At 30.3% G+C, this 20,610-nt stretch overlaps 3 protein-coding genes across 3 annotated transcripts; all 3 read left to right on the top strand.

Moving 5' to 3' along the window:
* The first annotated feature begins 1,007 nt into the window (after positions 1–1,007).
* On the top strand, positions 1,008–15,048 carry LOC145755758 (sushi, von Willebrand factor type A, EGF and pentraxin domain-containing protein 1-like). Its single transcript, XM_082572006.1, has 30 exons — positions 1,008–1,081; positions 1,567–1,770; positions 2,318–2,521; positions 3,231–3,437; positions 3,670–3,876; positions 4,106–4,312; positions 4,548–4,754; positions 4,980–5,192; positions 5,615–5,827; positions 6,314–6,523; positions 6,694–6,897; positions 7,276–7,482; positions 7,715–7,921; positions 8,153–8,359; positions 8,595–8,801; positions 9,036–9,242; positions 9,478–9,684; positions 9,919–10,125; positions 10,360–10,566; positions 10,799–11,005; positions 11,235–11,441; positions 11,677–11,883; positions 12,118–12,324; positions 12,559–12,765; positions 13,000–13,206; positions 13,436–13,642; positions 13,877–14,083; positions 14,318–14,524; positions 14,759–14,965; positions 15,026–15,048. Exons 2-30 carry the CDS (start codon positions 1,638–1,640, stop codon positions 15,046–15,048), a joined length of 5,754 nt encoding a protein of 1,917 aa, XP_082428132.1. The 5' UTR covers positions 1,008–1,081; positions 1,567–1,637.
* Positions 15,049–15,203: 155 nt separating this feature from the next.
* LOC145755461 (uncharacterized) lies at positions 15,204–17,500 on the top strand. Its single transcript, XM_082571699.1, has 4 exons — positions 15,204–15,406; positions 15,554–15,679; positions 16,524–16,739; positions 17,164–17,500. Exons 1-4 carry the CDS (start codon positions 15,223–15,225, stop codon positions 17,403–17,405), a joined length of 768 nt encoding a protein of 255 aa, XP_082427825.1. The 5' UTR covers positions 15,204–15,222; the 3' UTR covers positions 17,406–17,500.
* Positions 17,501–20,077: 2,577 nt separating this feature from the next.
* Positions 20,078–20,416, top strand: LOC145755757 (replication protein A 14 kDa subunit-like). Its single transcript, XM_082572005.1, has one exon. The coding sequence runs from the start codon at positions 20,078–20,080 to the stop codon at positions 20,414–20,416; it is 339 nt and encodes a 112-aa protein (XP_082428131.1).
* Positions 20,417–20,610: the final 194 nt, after the last annotated feature.

Genomic DNA, 20,610 nt, shown 5'->3' with positions numbered 1-20,610 from the left:
GTTGTTTAGTTATTTTCTCAATGTTTTTGGCGGTGGCCAGACATTTGAATCCCTTACACTTGAACCTCTTACATTAAAATCCCTTTATTTGAACCCCTTCATTTAAACCCCAAGAGTTTAAATGTAAGGGGTTTTAACTAAAAAAGTTTAAATGTAAGTGGTTTAGGTGTAAGGGGTTTCAAATTCAAGGGGTTTAAATGTAAGGAGTTTAAATGTGAGGGGTTCAACTGTAAGGGGTTCTAATCCAAGGCGTTTAAACAAAAGGGGTTTAAGTGTAAGGGGTTCAGATAAAGGGGTTTAGATGTAAGGAGTTCAGTTAAAATGGGTTCAAATGAAGGGGTTCAAATAAAAGGGGTTCAAATGTCATGGAATCATTTTTGGCTTACTTAAAAAGGTTACTTTTGTTCGTAGTTTGCAATAGACCAACTGATACACTTACCAATGGAGGAATATCACCAGATCGATCTCGATACAATGAAGGTGAAACAGTTACTCATATGTGCGATCCAACACATGTATTAGTTGATGGTTCTGACACAATTATTCCAGATATTGTTTTTACTTGTCCGTCTTCTGCTGTTTTTCCATCTTTGCCTGGAGATGTTATGTGTAGATTACGTGCAAGTTGGTTTTTTTTTTTTTTTTACAGAAAAATTTTCAAAAGTTAATTTTTTATTTTTTTTGAATTTTGTTTTTGTTAAATTCAAACTTTTCTATAAATCTAAATGATGCAATGAAACTTCGGTTTATGTCTGAGGACTAATTTTTTTTACAATTTGTTAGCGAAAAGTTTTTTTTTTGCTATGCCATATTTAACCATTCAAAATCTGTCTCTTTATTACAAATTATTTTTTTTTGTGATTCTGTATAGTTTGCAGTAGACCAACTGTACTTACTAATGGAGGAATAACACCAGACCAAGCTCAATATACTGAGCCTGAAACAGTTACCCATATGTGCGATCCAACATTTGTGTTAGTCGATGGTTCTGACACACTTATTCCAGATATCGAGTTTGCATGTCCGCCTTCTGGTGTTTTTCCATCTTTGCCGTCAGGAACTAGGTGTAGAACTGCAACAGGTAAAGCTTAAATGTTGATTTGTGTTCATGGTCACAAAGAAAGAATTTACCGAAACTAGGACATTGCTTTAATTTTTTTTCCCTTCATGTGGGAAGGCCAATGCACGACCTAAACATAGAGTAACATCAGTTACTCTAAACCAGTCTTGAGTTGCCTGTAGCAGTTTGGGATATTTTAGAGACTTTAATTGCCAAGTAATTATGCTGCTGATTAGCAGGAGTTTATACCGTTTATAGCACCTTACTCAAGGCCGCTGCATCATAAAAGCAGTGGGTATTGAACCCACGACCTCATGGTGGTGTAGCAAGTGTTCTTATCAAAACTAGCAGGCAATTAAAGTTAACAATATTCCAGGAATCTTTACACTGGGTTGAGTAACAAATGCTACTTTATGATTAGGTTGTTAAGTTGTTCTTTACAAGTTAACAACAAATACATTTGAAAACAAGTTTAACAAAACTAAATTTAAAATAATTTGTTTCAGTTTGTCCTCGACCAAGTCCACTTACAGGTGGTCAATTAACACCAGACCAAACACAATATGAAGAAGGTGAAATGGTGACTCACTCTTGTATTTCTCCGATGGTATTAGTGGATGACACTAACATGATCATTCCTGATATAACTTTAACTTGCCCATCAAGCGGTGCTTTTCCACCTTTGCATCCAGAAGCTAGATGCCGAGCTGGTATATACTTGTATTGTTAAGTGGCTCAACCTTTTTTTTGGATATATCCTTATTCTCGATGTGGGAAAGTCGAATGCGCAACTTAAACATAGAGTAACATCAGTTACTCCGACCCAGTCTCGAGTTGCCTGTGGCAGTTTGTGATATTATAGAAACTATAATTGCCTGGTAATTATGCTGCTGATTAAGTGCTGACTCAGCAGGAGTTTATTTCATTAATAGTGCCTTACCTAAGGGCGCTACATCATTAGAGCGGTGGGGATTGAACCCACTGCCCTCATAGTTTTGTTGCAAGTGTTCTTACTACTACACCAAGCTGCTGGAACCTTATATTTAACAATAAATTTTACTACAACATTCTCCATATTTTAATGTAAAATGTTTTCTTTTTAATTTTTTTCTTGTTGGGAACTGGTAAGCTGGTATAGTTTAGTTACTGTAAAAGCAACCGTAGACATCCATTTTTTTTCTAAGTTTTAAATAAAAGGAAAACAATTTTTCTAATCATTTTCAAAAAAACTATGTTTTTGTAATTTTTTTTATTCAGTATGCAATAGGCCAGATCCGCTTTCAAATGGACAAATCATGCCTGATAATGCACAGTACGTTGAGGATGATATGGTAACTTTTTCTTGTAATGTAATGTATCTACTTGTTGATGATAATGACTCACCTATTCCTGATGTTGTTGTAAGCTGTTTATCTACTACAATGTTTGAACCTTTGCCTTCTGGCATTAGGTGTTTTGCAAGTAATTTACTTTTCTTTTTTAGATTAAGTTATTTATTTTATGTAGTGGTCAGAACAGCAGCGTGGTGTAGTGGTAAGAACACTTGCTCCACCACCATGAGGTCGTGGGTTCAATCTCCACTGCTCTCATGCTGTAGCGCCCTTGAGTTAGGCATTATAAACGGTACAAACTCCTGCTGAGCCAACACTTAATTAGCAGCATAATTACCGGCCAATTCTAGTCTCTATAATATCCCAACCTGCCACAGGCAACTCGGGATTGGGTCGGAGTAACTGATGTTACTCTATGTTTGGAGATATATACAAAAAGTGCATACATGATTTATTAAACAATTTTTAATTTTAATTTGCTTAATTGGTAAAAATTGCAGCTTTAATTACAGAAAAATTTTCAAACGAATGTTGTTGTTTTTGTTAAAACACATTACCAGATAGTTATTGATTCAATATAAGCAAAAAACATGCTAATATTTAAATATCAACTATTTCGTTTTTTGTTTTTGGAGTTTGTAAACTTAAAAAAAAAATCTAGTTATCTGTTTGGTTGCACAATTTTTCAAGCATTGTTTGTGTTAAAGATTCTGCTTAATTTTAAAAATAAGATCGCTTAATTTCATTTAATTTATTAAGTAAATTTTTTTTAAAACAATAAAAGTGCTTTTTAACTATAGGGTGCTTAAGTTTATTATCAACATACTTTTTATATTAAGTGTGCAGTAGACCTACTCTACCAACAAATGGGGTAATTAATCCCGATAATCCAACTTATAATGAGGATGATGGTGTTACAATATCATGCAGTCCTATGTACACCCTAGTTGATGGTTCAAATAATATGATTCCAGATATTGATACAACTTGTATGGATACAACATTGTTTGATCCAGTAGTACCAATTGATATAATGTGCAGAGCAGGTAAATTTTGTTGCTAAACTGTGATTAAGTTGTCATTTTTATTTTTTAACTTTAAGATATTTTTATTGATTTTGTGAGATTAAAATGATTTTAGTTAAAAAGCAGGTATTTTTCCTTAAAATATTATATTTACTTTTTTCCAGTTATCTTTATAGTTTTTTTTTTTTACTTTTTTAATCTATAATTAAAAAAAGTATTTTTTCTGTAAACAAAATTTATAATTTTGTTTTAGTTTGCAATAGACCAGACCTACCAACAAATGGGGTAATTGATCCTGATACTTCCACATATGATGAAAATGATGGGGTTACCATATCATGCAGTCCTATGTACACCCTAGTTGATGGTTCAAATAATATGATTTCAGATTTTGATACAACTTGTATGGATACGACATTGTTTAATCCAGTAGTACCAATGGATATAATGTGCAGAGCAGGTCAATTTTGTTGCTAAACTGTGATTAAGTTGTCATTTTTATTTTTTAACTTTAAGAGATTTTTATTGATTTTGTAAGATTAAAATGATCTTAGTTAAAAAGCAGGTATTTTTCCTTAAAATATTATATTTACTTTTTTCCAGTTATGTTTATAGTTTTTTTTTGACTTTTTTAATCTATAATGAAAAAAATATTTTTTCTGTAAACAAAATTTATAATTTTGTTTTAGTTTGCAATAGACCAGACCTACCAATGAATGGGGTAATTGATCCTGATAGTTCCACATATGATGAGAATGATGGGGTTACCATATCATGCAGTCCTATGTACACCCTAGTTGATGGTTCAAATAATATGATTCCAGATATTGATACAACTTGTATGGATACGACAATGTTTGATCCAGTAGTACCAATGGATATAATGTGCAGAGCAGGTCAATTTTGTTGCTAAACTGTGATTAAATTGTTTTTTTTTTTTCATTTTTTAATTTTTAAAATTTTTTATTGATCTTGTGTAATTAAAATGATCTTAGTTAAGAAGCATTTCTTTTTCCTTGAAATATTATATTTACTTTTTTTCAGTTATCTTTTATAGATTTTTTTTTACTTTTTAATCTATAATTAAAAAAAGTGTTTTTTCTGTAAACAAAATTTATAATTTTGTTTTAGTTTGCAATAGACCAAACCTACCAATGAATGGGGTAATTGATCCTGATAGTTCCACATATGATGAGAATGATGGGGTTACCATATCATGCAGTCCTATGTACACCCTAGTTGATGGTTCAAATAATATGATTCCAGATATTGATACAACTTGTATGGATACAACATTGTTTGATCCAGTAGTACCAATGGATATAATGTGCAGAGCAGGTATATTTTGTTGCTAAACTGTGATTAATTTTTTTTTTCATTTTTTAACCTTTAAACTTTTTTATTGATCTTGTGTGATTAAAATGATCTTAGTTGAGAATCAGGTATGTGTCAAAATATTATTTAACATTTATTCACTTATCTTTATTGATATTTTTTTATTTTTTAATTTATATCTTATAAAAATAATTGGTTGTGTTAATAAAATCTATGGTTATTCTGAAGTTTGCAATAGACCAACTGATACACTTACCAATGGAGGAATATCACCAGATCGATCTCGATACAATGAAGGTGAAACAGTTACTCATATGTGTGATCCAACATTCGTGTTAGTTGATGGTTCTGACACAATTATTCCAAATATTGTTTTCACTTGTCCGTCTTCTGCTGTTTTTCCATCTTTGCCTGGAGATGTTATGTGTCGACTTCCAGTTGGTAATATAAACCTGAGATTCGTTGTTAATTTTTATATCGTTTATAAAGTTTTTCGTTTTACTTTATTGTTTTAAAAAGCATGACAGCAAATATTTTACAATAGAATTTTTCTATTACTTTTAAACATTGGCTGGTCAAATTTATTTTGGAATAGCTTAAAGTAATTTTTACGAATTTCCTACAATCTTTTTCTGTCTAAAAATATGGGTATGCTGATATTTAAATTTTTTTTATATAAATAAGCCCAACGGCAAAAAGAATTTACGATAAATTCTTGTTTGTTTACTGTTATAAGAAGTTTTGAATTTATTTATTAACACTTTATACATGGTTTTAACATATATTTTTAATTTTTTAAACATGAATTTTGTTTTAAAATGCTTACCTAACCAAAACAACTTTTTGATGTTATTTTTATATAGCTTGCAATAGACCAACTGATACACTTACTAATGGAAGAATAACACCAGATCGATCTCAATATACTGAGGGTGAAACGGTTACTCATATGTGCGATCCAACATTTGTGTTAGTTGATGATTCTGACACACTTATTCCAGATATCGAGTTTGCATGTCCGTCTTCTGGTGTTTTTCCATCTTTGCCGCCCGGAACTAGTTGCAGAACTGCCACAGGTAAACTAAAACTGGTATTGTTAAAATGGAAAATGCTACATGCAGAACATGGCATATAAATGCCTGCGGCTTTGTGTACACTTTTCTATTGTACACAAGGTCCTGGGATTGATTCCCAGTAATCTCAGGCTGTAGGAGTAAGGCATTATAAACAGTACCAACTCTTGTTAAGCCACCACTTAATTAGAAGCATAATTATCGGGCAATTATAATCTATATAATATCCCAAACTGCCACATGCAACTCGAAACTTGGTCAGGGTAACTGTTATTACTCTATGTTTAGGTCGAGCTATCGACCTTCTCACATCGAGGATAAAGATATACACAAAAAAAATAGTGTTTAAATAAATTTAAAACATATTTTTCAAATTTTTAATTTAGTTTTTGCAGGACATTTTGAGTTTTTAAAGCAATTTTATTTTTTGATGTAAGCACAGACAATTTTTTTTTTAATTTCAAGCTGAGTGATTTAAATATTTTTCAGTTTGTCCTCGACCAAGTCCACTTACAGGTGGTCAAATAACACCCGACCAAACACAATATGAAGAAGGTGAAATGGTGACTCACTCTTGTATTTCTCCAATGGTTCTAGTGGATGGCACTAACATGATCATTCCTGATATAACTTTAACTTGCCCATCAAGTGGTACTTTTCCATCTTTGCCAAGTGGAACGATGTGTCGCGAACGAGCTGGTAAATTTGTTTAGGAGAGTTTAATTTATGGTATAAAGTTTTTTTATTAATTAAAACAAGATCAAAAATATTTTTCGAAAACTGAAGTTGCATTATATATTTTATTGCAAATTTTTTAGCAAGTTTTTTTTTTTAATTTTTACTTTTAAATATGACATTCTATATTTTAGTTTGCAATAGACCAACACCTCTTGCAAATGGCATGATTGACCCTGATAACCCACAATACAATGAAGGTGACGTTGTTACTTTTTCATGTAATCCGATGTACACTCTGGTTGACAGTTCAAATACACCTATTATGAATATTGAAAGGACGTGTTTAAATACTGCAATGTTCGATCCCTTACCAACTGGTACCAGATGTAGAGCAGGTATTTTAAATATGTAGATCATGATGTTAAAGTTTTAATAGGGGACAAGTTGATACTTTAAACATTGTGATTTTAAAAATATTGATACATTTTGCATGGATACAACATTGTTTGATCCAGTAGTACCTATAAATATATTGTGCAGAGCAGGTATATTTTGTTGCTAAACTGTGATTAAATTGTCATTTTTATTTTTTAACTTTAAGATTTTTTTATTGATCTAATGTGATTAAACTGATCTTAGTTGAGAAGCAGGCCTTTTTTCTTAAAATATTATATTTACTTTTTTTTAGTTATCTTTATAGATTTTTTTTTGACTTTTTTTAATCTAAAAAAATATAATTTTTTGTGTTAACAAAATTAATCGTTATGTTTTAGTTTGCAATAGGCCAACTCTACCAACAAATGGGGTAATTGTTCCTGATACTTCCACATATGATGAGAATGATGGGGTTACCATATCGTGCAGTCCTATGTACACCCTAGTTGATGGTTCAAATAATATGATTCCGGATTTTGAGACAACTTGTATGGATACAACATTGTTTGATCCTATAGTACCAATGAATATAATGTGCAGAGCAGGTCAATTTTGTTGCTAAACTGTGATTAAGTTGTCATTTTTTTTTTAACTTTAAGATATTTTTATTGATTTTGTGAGATTAAAATGATCTTAGTTAAAAAGCAGGTATTTTTCCTTAAAATATTATATTTACTTTTTTCCAGTTATCTTTATAGTTTGTTTTTTTTAGACTTTTTTAATCTATAATTAAAAAAGGTATTTTTTCTGTAAACAAAATTTTGAATTTTGAATCAGTTTGCAATAGACCAGACCTACCAATGAATGGGGTAATTGATCCTGATAGTTCCACATATGATGAGAATGATGGGGTTACCATATCATGCAGTCCTATGTACACCCTAGTTGATGGTTCAAATAATATGATTCCAGATATTGATACAACTTGTATGGATACGACATTGTTTAATCCAGTAGTACCAATGGATATAATGTGCAGAGCAGGTAAATTTTGTTGCTAAACTGTGATTAAGTTGTCATTTTTATTTTTTAACTTTAAGATATTTTTATTGATTTTGTGAGATTAAAATGATTTTAGTTAAAAAGCAGGTATTTTTCCTTAAAATATTATATTTACTTTTTTCCAGTTATCTTTATAGTTTTTTTTTTTACTTTTTTAATCTATAATTAAAAAAAGTATTTTTTCTGTAAACAAAATTTATAATTTTGTTTTAGTTTGCAATAGACCAGACCTACCAATGAATGGGGTAATTGATCCTGATAGTTCCACATATGATGAGAATGATGGGGTTACCATATCATGCAGTCCTATGTACACCCTAGTTGATGGTTCAAATAATATGATTCCAGATATTGATACAACTTGTATGGATACGACATTGTTTGATCCAGTAGTACCAATGGATATAATGTGCAGAGCAGGTCAATTTTGTTGCTAAACTGTGATTAAATTGTTTTTTTTTTTTCATTTTTTAATTTTTAAAATTTTTTATTGATCTTGTGTAATTAAAATGATCTTAGTTAAGAAGCATTTCTTTTTCCTTGAAATATTATATTTACTTTTTTTCAGTTATCTTTTATAGATTTTTTTTTACTTTTTAATCTATAATTAAAAAAAGTGTTTTTTCTGTAAACAAAATTTATAATTTTGTTTTAGTTTGCAATAGACCAAACCTACCAATGAATGGGGTAATTGATCCTGATAGTTCCACATATGATGAGAATGATGGGGTTACCATATCATGCAGTCCTATGTACACCCTAGTTGATGGTTCAAATAATATGATTCCAGATATTGATACAACTTGTATGGATACGACATTGTTTGATCCAGTAGTACCAATGGATATAATGTGCAGAGCAGGTCAATTTTGTTGCTAAACTGTGATTAAATTGTTTTTTTTTTTCATTTTTTAATTTTTAGAATTTTTTATTGATCTTGTGTAATTAAAATGATCTTAGTTAAGAAGCATTTCTTTTTCCTTGAAATATTATATTTACTTTTTTTCAGTTATCTTTTATAGATTTTTTTTTACTTTTTAATCTATAATTAAAAAAAGTGTTTTTTCTGTAAACAAAATTTATAATTTTGTTTTAGTTTGCAATAGACCAAACCTACCAATGAATGGGGTAATTGATCCTGATAGTTCCACATATGATGAGAATGATGGGGTTACCATATCATGCAGTCCTATGTACACCCTAGTTGATGGTTCAAATAATATGATTCCAGATATTGATACAACTTGTATGGATACGACAATGTTTGATCCAGTAGTACCAATGGATATAATGTGCAGAGCAGGTCAATTTTGTTGCTAAACTGTGACTAAATTGTTTTTTTTTTTTCATTTTTTAATTTTTAAAATTTTTTATTGATCTTGTGTAATTAAAATGATCTTAGTTAAGAAGCATTTCTTTTTCCTTGAAATATTATATTTACTTTTTTTCAGTTATCTTTTATAGATTTTTTTTTACTTTTTAATCTATAATTAAAAAAAGTGTTTTTTCTGTAAACAAAATTTATAATTTTGTTTTAGTTTGCAATAGACCAAACCTACCAATGAATGGGGTAATTGATCCTGATAGTTCCACATATGATGAGAATGATGGGGTTACCATATCATGCAGTCCTATGTACACCCTAGTTGATGGTTCAAATAATATGATTCCAGATATTGATACAACTTGTATGGATACGACATTGTTTGATCCAGTAGTACCAATGGACATAATGTGCAGAGCAGGTCAATTTTGTTGCTAAACTGTGATTAAATTGTTTTTTTTTTTCATTTTTTAATTTTTAGAATTTTTTATTGATCTTGTGTAATTAAAATGATCTTAGTTAAGAAGCATTTCTTTTTCCTTGAAATATTATATTTACTTTTTTTCAGTTATCTTTTATAGATTTTTTTTTACTTTTTAATCTATAATTAAAAAAAGTGTTTTTTCTGTAAACAAAATTTATAATTTTGTTTTAGTTTGCAATAGACCAAACCTACCAATGAATGGGGTAATTGATCCTGATAGTTCCACATATGATGAGAATGATGGGGTTACCATATCATGCAGTCCTATGTACACCCTAGTTGATGGTTCAAATAATATGATTCCAGATATTGATACAACTTGTATGGATACGACAATGTTTGATCCAGTAGTACCAATGGATATAATGTGCAGAGCAGGTCAATTTTGTTGCTAAACTGTGATTAAATTGTTTTTTTTTTTCATTTTTTCATTTTTAGAATTTTTTATTGATCTTGTGTAATTAAAATGATCTTAGTTAAGAAGCATTTCTTTTTCCTTGAAATATTATATTTACTTTTTTTCAGTTATCTTTTATAGATTTTTTTTTACTTTTTAATCTATAATTAAAAAAAGTGTTTTTTCTGTAAACAAAATTTATAATTTTGTTTTAGTTTGCAATGGACCAAACCTACCAATGAATGGGGTAATTGATCCTGATAGTTCCACATATGATGAGAATGATGGGGTTACCATATCATGCAGTCCTATGTACACCCTAGTTGATGGTTCAAATAATATGATTCCAGATATTGATACAACTTGTATGGATACGACATTGTTTAATCCAGTAGTACCAATGGATATAATGTGCAGAGCAGGTAAATTTTGTTGCTAAACTGTGATTAAGTTGTCATTTTTATTTTTTAACTTTAAGATATTTTTATTGATTTTGTGAGATTAAAATGATTTTAGTTAAAAAGCAGGTATTTTTCCTTAAAATATTATATTTACTTTTTTCCAGTTATCTTTATAGTTTTTTTTTTTTACTTTTTTAATCTATAATTAAAAAAAGTATTTTTTCTGTAAACAAAATTTATAATTTTGTTTTAGTTTGCAATAGACCAGACCTACCAACAAATGGGGTAATTGATCCTGATACTTCCACATATGATGAAAATGATGGGGTTACCATATCATGCAGTCCTATGTACACCCTAGTTGATGGTTCAAATAATATGATTTCAGATTTTGATACAACTTGTATGGATACGACATTGTTTAATCCAGTAGTACCAATGGATATAATGTGCAGAGCAGGTCAATTTTGTTGCTAAACTGTGATTAAGTTGTCATTTTTATTTTTTAACTTTAAGAGATTTTTATTGATTTTGTAAGATTAAAATGATCTTAGTTAAAAAGCAGGTATTTTTCCTTAAAATATTATATTTACTTTTTTCCAGTTATGTTTATAGTTTTTTTTTGACTTTTTTAATCTATAATGAAAAAAATATTTTTTCTGTAAACAAAATTTATAACTTTGTTTTAGTTTGCAATAGACCAAACCTACCAATGAATGGGGTAATTGATCCTGATAGTTCCACATATGATGAGAATGATGGGGTTACCATATCATGCAGTCCTATGTACACCCTAGTTGATGGTTCAAATAATATGATTCCAGATATTGATACAACTTGTATGGATACGACAATGTTTGATCCAGTAGTACCAATGGATATAATGTGCAGAGCAGGTCAATTTTGTTGCTAAACTGTGATTAAATTGTTTTTTTTTTTTCATTTTTTAATTTTTAAAATTTTTTATTGATCTTGTGTAATTAAAATGATCTTAGTTAAGAAGCATTTCTTTTTCCTTGAAATATTATATTTACTTTTTTTCAGTTATCTTTTATAGATTTTTTTTTACTTTTTAATCTATAATTAAAAAAAGTGTTTTTTCTGTAAACAAAATTTATAATTTTGTTTTAGTTTGCAATAGACCAAACCTACCAATGAATGGGGTAATTGATCCTGATAGTTCCACATATGATGAGAATGATGGGGTTACCATATCATGCAGTCCTATGTACACCCTAGTTGATGGTTCAAATAATATGATTCCAGATATTGATACAACTTGTATGGATACGACAATGTTTGATCCAGTAGTACCAATGGATATAATGTGCAGAGCAGGTCAATTTTGTTGCTAAACTGTGATTAAATTGTTTTTTTTTTTCATTTTTTAATTTTTAGAATTTTTTATTGATCTTGTGTAATTAAAATGATCTTAGTTAAGAAGCATTTCTTTTTCCTTGAAATATTATATTTACTTTTTTTCAGTTATCTTTTATAGATTTTTTTTTACTTTTTAATCTATAATTAAAAAAAGTGTTTTTTCTGTAAACAAAATTTATAATTTTGTTTTAGTTTGCAATAGACCAAACCTACCAATGAATGGGGTAATTGATCCTGATAGTTCCACATATGATGAGAATGATGGGGTTACCATATCATGCAGTCCTATGTACACCCTAGTTGATGGTTCAAATAATATGATTCCAGATATTGATACAACTTGTATGGATACGACAATGTTTGATCCAGTAGTACCAATGGATATAATGTGCAGAGCAGGTCAATTTTGTTGCTAAACTGTGATTAAATTGTTTTTTTTTTTCATTTTTTCATTTTTAGAATTTTTTATTGATCTTGTGTAATTAAAATGATCTTAGTTAAGAAGCATTTCTTTTTCCTTGAAATATTATATTTACTTTTTTTCAGTTATCTTTTATAGATTTTTTTTTACTTTTTAATCTATAATTAAAAAAAGTGTTTTTTCTGTAAACAAAATTTATAATTTTGTTTTAGTTTGCAATGGACCAAACCTACCAATGAATGGGGTAATTGATCCTGATAGTTCCACATATGATGAGAATGATGGGGTTACCATATCATGCAGTCCTATGTACACCCTAGTTGATGGTTCAAATAATATGATTCCAGATATTGATACAACTTGTATGGATACGACAATGTTTGATCCAGTAGTACCAATGGATATAATGTGCAGAGCAGGTCAATTTTGTTGCTAAACTGTGATTAAATTGTTTTTTTTTTTCATTTTTTAATTTTTAGAATTTTTTATTGATCTTGTGTAATTAAAATGATCTTAGTTAAGAAGCATTTCTTTTTCCTTGAAATATTATATTTACTTTTTTTCAGTTATCTTTTATAGATTTTTTTTTACTTTTTAATCTATAATTAAAAAAAGTGTTTTTTCTGTAAACAAAATTTATAATTTTGTTTTAGTTTGCAATAGACCAAACCTACCAATGAATGGGGTAATTGATCCTGATAGTTCCACATATGATGAGAATGATGGGGTTACCATATCATGCAGTCCTATGTACACCCTAGTTGATGGTTCAAATAATATGATTTCAGATTTTGATACAACTTGTATGGATACGACATTGTTTAATCCAGTAGTACCAATGGATATAATGTGCAGAGCAGGTCAATTTTGTTGCTAAACTGTGATTAAGTTGTCATTTTTATTTTTTAACTTTAAGAGATTTTTATTGATTTTGTAAGATTAAAATGATCTTAGTTAAAAAGCAGGTATTTTTCCTTAAAATATTATATTTACTTTTTTCCAGTTATGTTTATAGTTTTTTTTTGACTTTTTTAATCTATAATGAAAAAAATATTTTTTCTGTAAACAAAATTTATAACTTTGTTTTAGTTTGCAATAGACCAGACCTACCAATGAATGGGGTAATTGATCCTGATAGTTCCACATATGATGAGAATGATGGGGTTACCATATCATGCAGTCCTATGTACACCCTAGTTGATGGTTCAAATAATATGATTCCAGATATTGATACAACTTGTATGGATACGACAATGTTTGATCCAGTAGTACCAATGGATATAATGTGCAGAGCAGGTCAATTTTGTTGCTAAACTGTGATTAAATTGTTTTTTTTTTTCATTTTTTAATTTTTAGAATTTTTTATTGATCTTGTGTAATTAAAATGATCTTAGTTAAGAAGCATTTCTTTTTCCTTGAAATATTATATTTACTTTTTTTCAGTTATCTTTTATAGATTTTTTTTTACTTTTTAATCTATAATTAAAAAAAGTGTTTTTTCTGTAAACAAAATTTATAATTTTGTTTTAGTTTGCAATAGACCAAACCTACCAATGAATGGGGTAATTGATCCTGATAGTTCCACATATGATGAGAATGATGGGGTTACCATATCATGCAGTCCTATGTACACCCTAGTTGATGGTTCAAATAATATGATTCCAGATATTGATACAACTTGTATGGATACGACAATGTTTGATCCAGTAGTACCAATGGATATAATGTGCAGAGCAGGTCAATTTTGTTGCTAAACTGTGATTAAATTGTTTTTTTTTTTCATTTTTTAATTTTTAGAATTTTTTATTGATCTTGTGTAATTAAAATGATCTTAGTTAAGAAGCATTTCTTTTTCCTTGAAATATTATATTTACTTTTTTTCAGTTATCTTTTATAGATTTTTTTTTACTTTTTAATCTATAATTAAAAAAAGTGTTTTTTCTGTAAACAAAATTTATAATTTTGTTTTAGTTTGCAATAGACCAAACCTACCAATGAATGGGGTAATTGATCCTGATAGTTCCACATATGATGAGAATGATGGGGTTACCATATCATGCAGTCCTATGTACACCCTAGTTGATGGTTCAAATAATATGATTCCAGATATTGATACAACTTGTATGGATACGACATTGTTTGATCCAGTAGTACCAATGGACATAATGTGCAGAGCAGGTCAATTTTGTTGCTAAACTGTGATTAAATTGTTTTTTTTTTTCATTTTTTAATTTTTAGAATTTTTTATTGATCTTGTGTAATTAAAATGATCTTAGTTAAGAAGCATTTCTTTTTCCTTGAAATATTATATTTACTTTTTTTCAGTTATCTTTTATAGATTTTTTTTTACTTTTTAATCTATAATTAAAAAAAGTGTTTTTTCTGTAAACAAAATTTATAATTTTGTTTTAGTTTGCAATAGACCAAACCTACCAATGAATGGGGTAATTGATCCTGATAGTTCCACATATGATGAGAATGATGGGGTTACCATATCATGCAGTCCTATGTACACCCTAGTTGATGGTTCAAATAATATGATTCCAGATATTGATACAACTTGTATGGATACGACATTGTTTGATCCAGTAGTACCAATGGACATAATGTGCAGAGCAGGTCAATTTTGTTGCTAAACTGTGATTAAATTGTTTTTTTTTTTCATTTTTTAATTTTTAGAATTTTTTATTGATCTTGTGTAATTAAAATGATCTTAGTTAAGAAGCATTTCTTTTTCCTTGAAATATTATATTTACTTTTTTTCAGTTATCTTTTATAGATTTTTTTTTACTTTTTAATCTATAATTAAAAAAAGTGTTTTTTCTGTAAACAAAATTTATAATTTTGTTTTAGTTTGCAATAGACCAAACCTACCAATGAATGGGGTAATTGATCCTGATAGTTCCACATATGATGAGAATGATGGGGTTACCATATCATGCAGTCCTATGTACACCCTAGTTGATGGTTCAAATAATATGATTCCAGATATTGATACAACTTGTATGGATACGACAATGTTTGATCCAGTAGTACCAATGGATATAATGTGCAGAGCAGGTCAATTTTGTTGCTAAACTGTGATTAAGTTGTCATTTTTATTTTTTAACTTGTTAACATTTTTACCTTGTAAAAATGTTATGTTATTCAAATGTTAACGTACTTTTACTTGTGATATTAAACTAATTTTAATTTTATTTTGTTTAGATTGTAATGATCAGTTATGTGATCCAATATCGTTTAATTTCGCTGCTGCTGGTTGCCTAGACTCTGGTTGTTGTGACTGTGAAGCTCAAGGTGGAATTGATTCACCAGCCTGGGGATTTTTTTGTGGTAATTATTTAATGCTTTTTGTAAATTAAGTTAAAAAAATTACTCTGCAAGTTTGTAATCTCCTGGTAATAAACAACTGAAAGGTATATAATACATGTTAATTTATTATATGTTTTTTGTATTTATTTATCCTTGGTGTGAGAAGGTCGACTTTTCAACCCAAACATAAGGTAACACTAGCTACCGCAATCCAGTCTCGATTCGGCTTCGGCAGTATTAGATGCTATAGATTAGAATTGCTTGATAATTATAAGCTGCTGATTGTGTGTTAACTTGGCAATCCTAAGTTTATACAGTTTATTGCCTAACCTAAGTGGGCTACAGCATGAGAAAATTTAGTTGTCGAACCCAGGACCTCAAATAGCAAAGCCAAGCTTTCTGACCTTTACACCACTGAAAAGTTCTTAAGAGCCTTTTTTTTATATATATACATACATATATATTTATTCTCGATGTGGGAAAGTCGAATGCGCGACTTAAACATAGAGAAACATTAGTTACTCTGATCCAGTCTCGAGTTGCCTGTGACAATTTGGGATAATGTAGATTATAATTGCCCAATAATTACGCTGCTGATTAAGTGCTGGCTCAGCAGGAGTTCGTACCGTTTATAGCGCCTTACTTAAGGGCGCTAAAGCATAAGATCAGTGGGGATTGAACCAATGACCCCATGTGTGGTGTAGCAAGTGTTTTTACCACTGAACCACACTGCCGGTCTTATACTTACTAATATGGCTTTAGTAGGGTTTAAACGTACCAGTTGGATTTAAACTTTCTAGGTCCTATAACAGTTTTTTATAGCATCTAAATAACAAGCCAATGAACATTAATTTTGTATTTGAAGATTGGGTTCCAAGCGACCGATTACAATTTCAGGGATCAAAAAGCGACTCGGCAATATCATCTGAAACAGCTATATCATTGTGCCCAAGTGGTACAGAGATAGGACAACCAATGGCAGGTCAGGAGCTTGCTATTGGATATGCTGTTGCTATTGGTACTGAAACAGGAAATCCTGATCTAAGTGGTGTTTTATTTTGGTCGGGAATTATTAAAAATGGTTAGTATATTAAATAAATTTAACTAAAAGTAATATGATCACAGCTTATGTTTAGATGCGCATCGTCAGCATTATTTATATATTATTTATCCTTGCTGTAAGAAGGCCGGATGCGTAGCCTTAACATAGAGTAAAACCTGTAACTGCAACCCAGTTTCAAGTTGCCTTTGGCAGTTTAAGATATTATAGATTATACCTGCTTAACAATTAAGCTGCGTATTAGATATTGGCTTAGCAAGAGGTCATCCCCTTTATAGCACCTTGCTCAAGGACGCTACTGCATAAGAGCAGTGGTGATTAAAAATACAAATACATAGCTATTGTCCATTAAGGTTTATTATTTGTAAAAAAGTGTATCAAGTTTAATATTTCAAAAATAAATGTTTTTGGTTTAACTCTAAATGGCTTATTTTGTTATCAACAGGTGCAAATGAATATGTCTACAGTTCAACAAATGCACTTGTGGATACAAGTTTTTTTGTTGCAACTCCTGCCTCACCGGTGGACAGTAACCGATGTGGTGCAATTTCAGTAACCAGAACAAGTAATGTTTCACCTTCACCTGTTTACCAATTTACCTTGGTGGATACAGATTGTAGTGCAAGTATCGACATGTATTTGTGTCAGCGTACATTGGTTGATGATAGGGAAAGTGTTTGTTGTTAATAGTATAAAAAATATGTGGCATAATAGGCAGTACATGCCTACCCGAATGTCATTTTGACTGTAGTAACATGAAATGCGAATTTCAAGACACTTTTATTTAAGCCTTTTGATTATTTATGTTTTTGATTTAATATTTTTTTTTTTTGTTTGATTAACATGACAGGGAGATTTTTAATTCTAACAAAAATGTTATTTTCACATTGATATTTTATTTTGCAATAAATATTTTTTATATTTGGAAGCTCTACCATTTACTTTTTTTTATCTAATATTTTATTTAAATTGTCATTAAGTTGTGATGCCTAAAGAAAAATTTATGCGCTGTCGAAATTGATTTAAAGGGTTTGCAGAAGTGTTTTTAACATGTATTTATAATGTCTCCCTAACGCCACATTTTTTAAACTTAAATCTAACCCAGTTGTATGTCATTAAAATAAAATTTTGCTGGTTGTTGTATGATAGCAATCACACAATTGTGACTTTTTCTTGTTAACAATGGGAATTAAACTTGGAACCTATTGTTATTTATTCATGCTAACATTTTTAATCAAACCTGGTGTGTGTAAGTCATTAAGAAACCAGGCGTCCAGTCTGCCTAATTTAAATTTACCCATGATTTTTAACGCAAGCGTGGAAGTTATTTTTGTAGGGTCCTACTAAAAAAATAATTTTAGAGGTATTTATATGAACCTGTGTTTGTTTATGGGAGTCAAATGTTATCTATTGGGGTTAAAGGGTATTTATAAAAGTCAAAAGTTATCTCTGGGAAAAATTCATAAAAATCGGAGTGTTTATATGATACCTGGGGTGTTTATATAAGACCAAAGGTACTTATACAAAGCTTAGGGTGTTGTCTTGGGTGTTTATATGAGGCCCAAGGTGTTGTTTATTTAGCATGGGTTGTTTATACTATTACGGGAGTGTTTTTTATGAGGCCCAGGGTGTTGATGCGGGGCGTAATGTGTTGTATTTTGAGCCTGGGGTGTTTATATTAGACCCATTGTGTCTTATATAAAGCCATGGTATTTATACGAATGCGAAGTAATTGTATGAGTATTATTGGAAGGGTTTGTACAACCAAATTAACAGAAAAAGTTGTAGTAGTTAAACTAATCGGCATATTTTACATTGATTTTTAGTAAAAAACAAAAATATTTACCTTTACTTTTAAAACATTTAGCAAAAAATATGATACCAATCTTGTGATAAATGGTATTTCACATTTTGCAAACCTAGCACCCATTGTTACATAGATATATTAACCCTAGAAATTAAGTAAAGAAAAATGTAGCCTTTCAGTATAAATTTTATATGTCACCGGCAGCGTGGTGTAGTGGTAAGAACACTTGCTACGCCACACATGAGGTCGTGGGTTTAATCCCCACTGTTCTCATGCTGTAGCGCCCTTGAGTAAAGCGCTATAAACGGTGTGAACTCCTGCTGAGCCAGCACTTGATCAGCAGTATAATTATCGGGCAATTATAATCTATAATATCCCAAACTGCCACAGGCAACTCGAGACTGGATCGGAGTAACTGATGTTACTCTATGTTTAAGTCGCGCATTCGACTTTCCCACATCGAGAATAAAGATATATACAAAAAAAAAATGTCAATACTAGAAATTAAACTTAGACCTTGTATGGCTTATGTCAACATCTAAATTAAACCCTGACATGTCAACTGTGGGAATCAAGCTTGAAAACAACTGTGACTTATACATGTAAACACTAGAAATCTTATTCAGTTTTAAATGTGAATTATACATGTCAACTCTGGGAATCAAACCCAAGACCGAAGAGACTTACTATTTATAACTTACAAAATCGGGAATTAAACTCATGACAAAGTGTGACTTATTCTGATTAACATTGGGACTTAAAAATTTGTTTAGCAATTTATTAAGTTTAAGCAAATATGGGCCTGCACAAGATAAGATAACTTACAAAAAATATTTAAAAAAAATCTAATGACATTTTCTGTTTAGTAGTGACGTAGAATTGTACCTGGGTGTTTGTGTTAAAGTGCTGTAGTCAATGCATTTCAATTTATTATTGGCGGCTATTTATGAAAGTTATGGAATTTTTTTACTCAATTAAATTGCAGTAAAACGTTTTCTTTGGCCGTTAAATTTGCGACTGTTGGATTAAAAAATCAACATACTTAAAACAAAGTTTATTACAAGTTATTGCCGCGTCCATAAAAGCAATTCATATACGCAGAGAACTTCTGCCATACATTTATACGTACTGACAGACTGACGTATTGCTTTACCATTAGACTATTACCACCTGCAGACCTGACCAGCAGTAACTACCGGCAGGGTGGTGTACTGGTAAGAACACTTGCCAAACCACGTGAGGTCGTGGGTTCACTTTCCACTGCTCTCACTCATGCTGTAGCGGCATTGACAAATTGAGTAAGGCTCTATAAAGAGTATGAACTCCTGCTATGCCAGCACTTAATCAGCAGCATAAATATTGATCGGGCAATTATAATCTACAATATTCAAAACTGCCACAGGCAACTTAAGACTGGGTCAGAGTAAATGACGTTTCTCTATGTTTAGGTCACACATTTGTTTTTTCTGCATCAATGTAACTTATTTAATGTTTTTAGACAACGTAATTATAGTAATCACTCAAGTGTTTAAAGTGTTAAGCTTGTTTTGGAATGGAAGGTACACGACCCAGAGTTACAGTATCTATGCTGCCGAAGTTTGTACAAAAAAATGTCACTCTGCTTGGCAACGTGGACTCTGGAAAAATATCATCGGATGGCACGTCTTTTCAGTTACATTGTGGCAAGGAGGGCGAAGTCAATGTCATGATGAACACACCATTGAGTGAGCTTGTTGAGGATCTTGTAGAAGTTTCAGGAATGGTGGATAATCAGTACAATATTCAATGCACGAGTTATAATAAGCTAAAATCAACAGTGCCAATGGACTTAGATCTCTATAACTCGGCTATAGAAATGACTCATCAGCATTCAAAAGACTGCAACTATTAGATGTAACAGTGGATTTCAATATCAAGCTATCTTGGAGTTAAACAATATATTGCAAAGACTAACATTAAAAAAAATTATGTATATGTGCTTTAAAAATATGGTTTGCAAATGTTCAAACAAATCTACCAACATACTGTTTGGTTTTAATTCATGTTCTATATAAAGTTATACTTTTAACATTAAATTCTGATTTT

The sequence above is a fragment of the Corella eumyota genome, chromosome 6, assembly GCF_963082875.1.
Source record: "Corella eumyota chromosome 6, kaCorEumy4.1, whole genome shotgun sequence".
Lineage (NCBI taxonomy): Eukaryota > Metazoa > Chordata > Ascidiacea > Phlebobranchia > Corellidae > Corella > Corella eumyota.
This window is presented reverse-complemented; position numbering and strand designations above follow the sequence as displayed.

Coding starts and splice junctions, on each gene's coding strand:
- LOC145755758 (XM_082572006.1), top strand. CDS start 1,638: ATGGTGACTCACTCTTGTATTTCTCCGATGGTATTAGTGGATGACACT. Junction 13,643..13,876: donor GGATATAATGTGCAGAGCAG/GTCAATTTTGTT, acceptor ATTTTGTTTTAG/TTTGCAATAGACCAAACCTA. Junction 14,966..15,025: donor GGACATAATGTGCAGAGCAG/GTCAATTTTGTT, acceptor TTTAATTTTTAG/AATTTTTTATTGATCTTGTG.
- LOC145755461 (XM_082571699.1), top strand. CDS start 15,223: ATGAATGGGGTAATTGATCCTGATAGTTCCACATATGATGAGAATGAT. Junction 15,407..15,553: donor GGATATAATGTGCAGAGCAG/GTCAATTTTGTT, acceptor TATTTTGTTTAG/ATTGTAATGATCAGTTATGT. Junction 16,740..17,163: donor GTCGGGAATTATTAAAAATG/GTTAGTATATTA, acceptor TGTTATCAACAG/GTGCAAATGAATATGTCTAC.
- LOC145755757 (XM_082572005.1), top strand. CDS start 20,078: ATGGAAGGTACACGACCCAGAGTTACAGTATCTATGCTGCCGAAGTTT.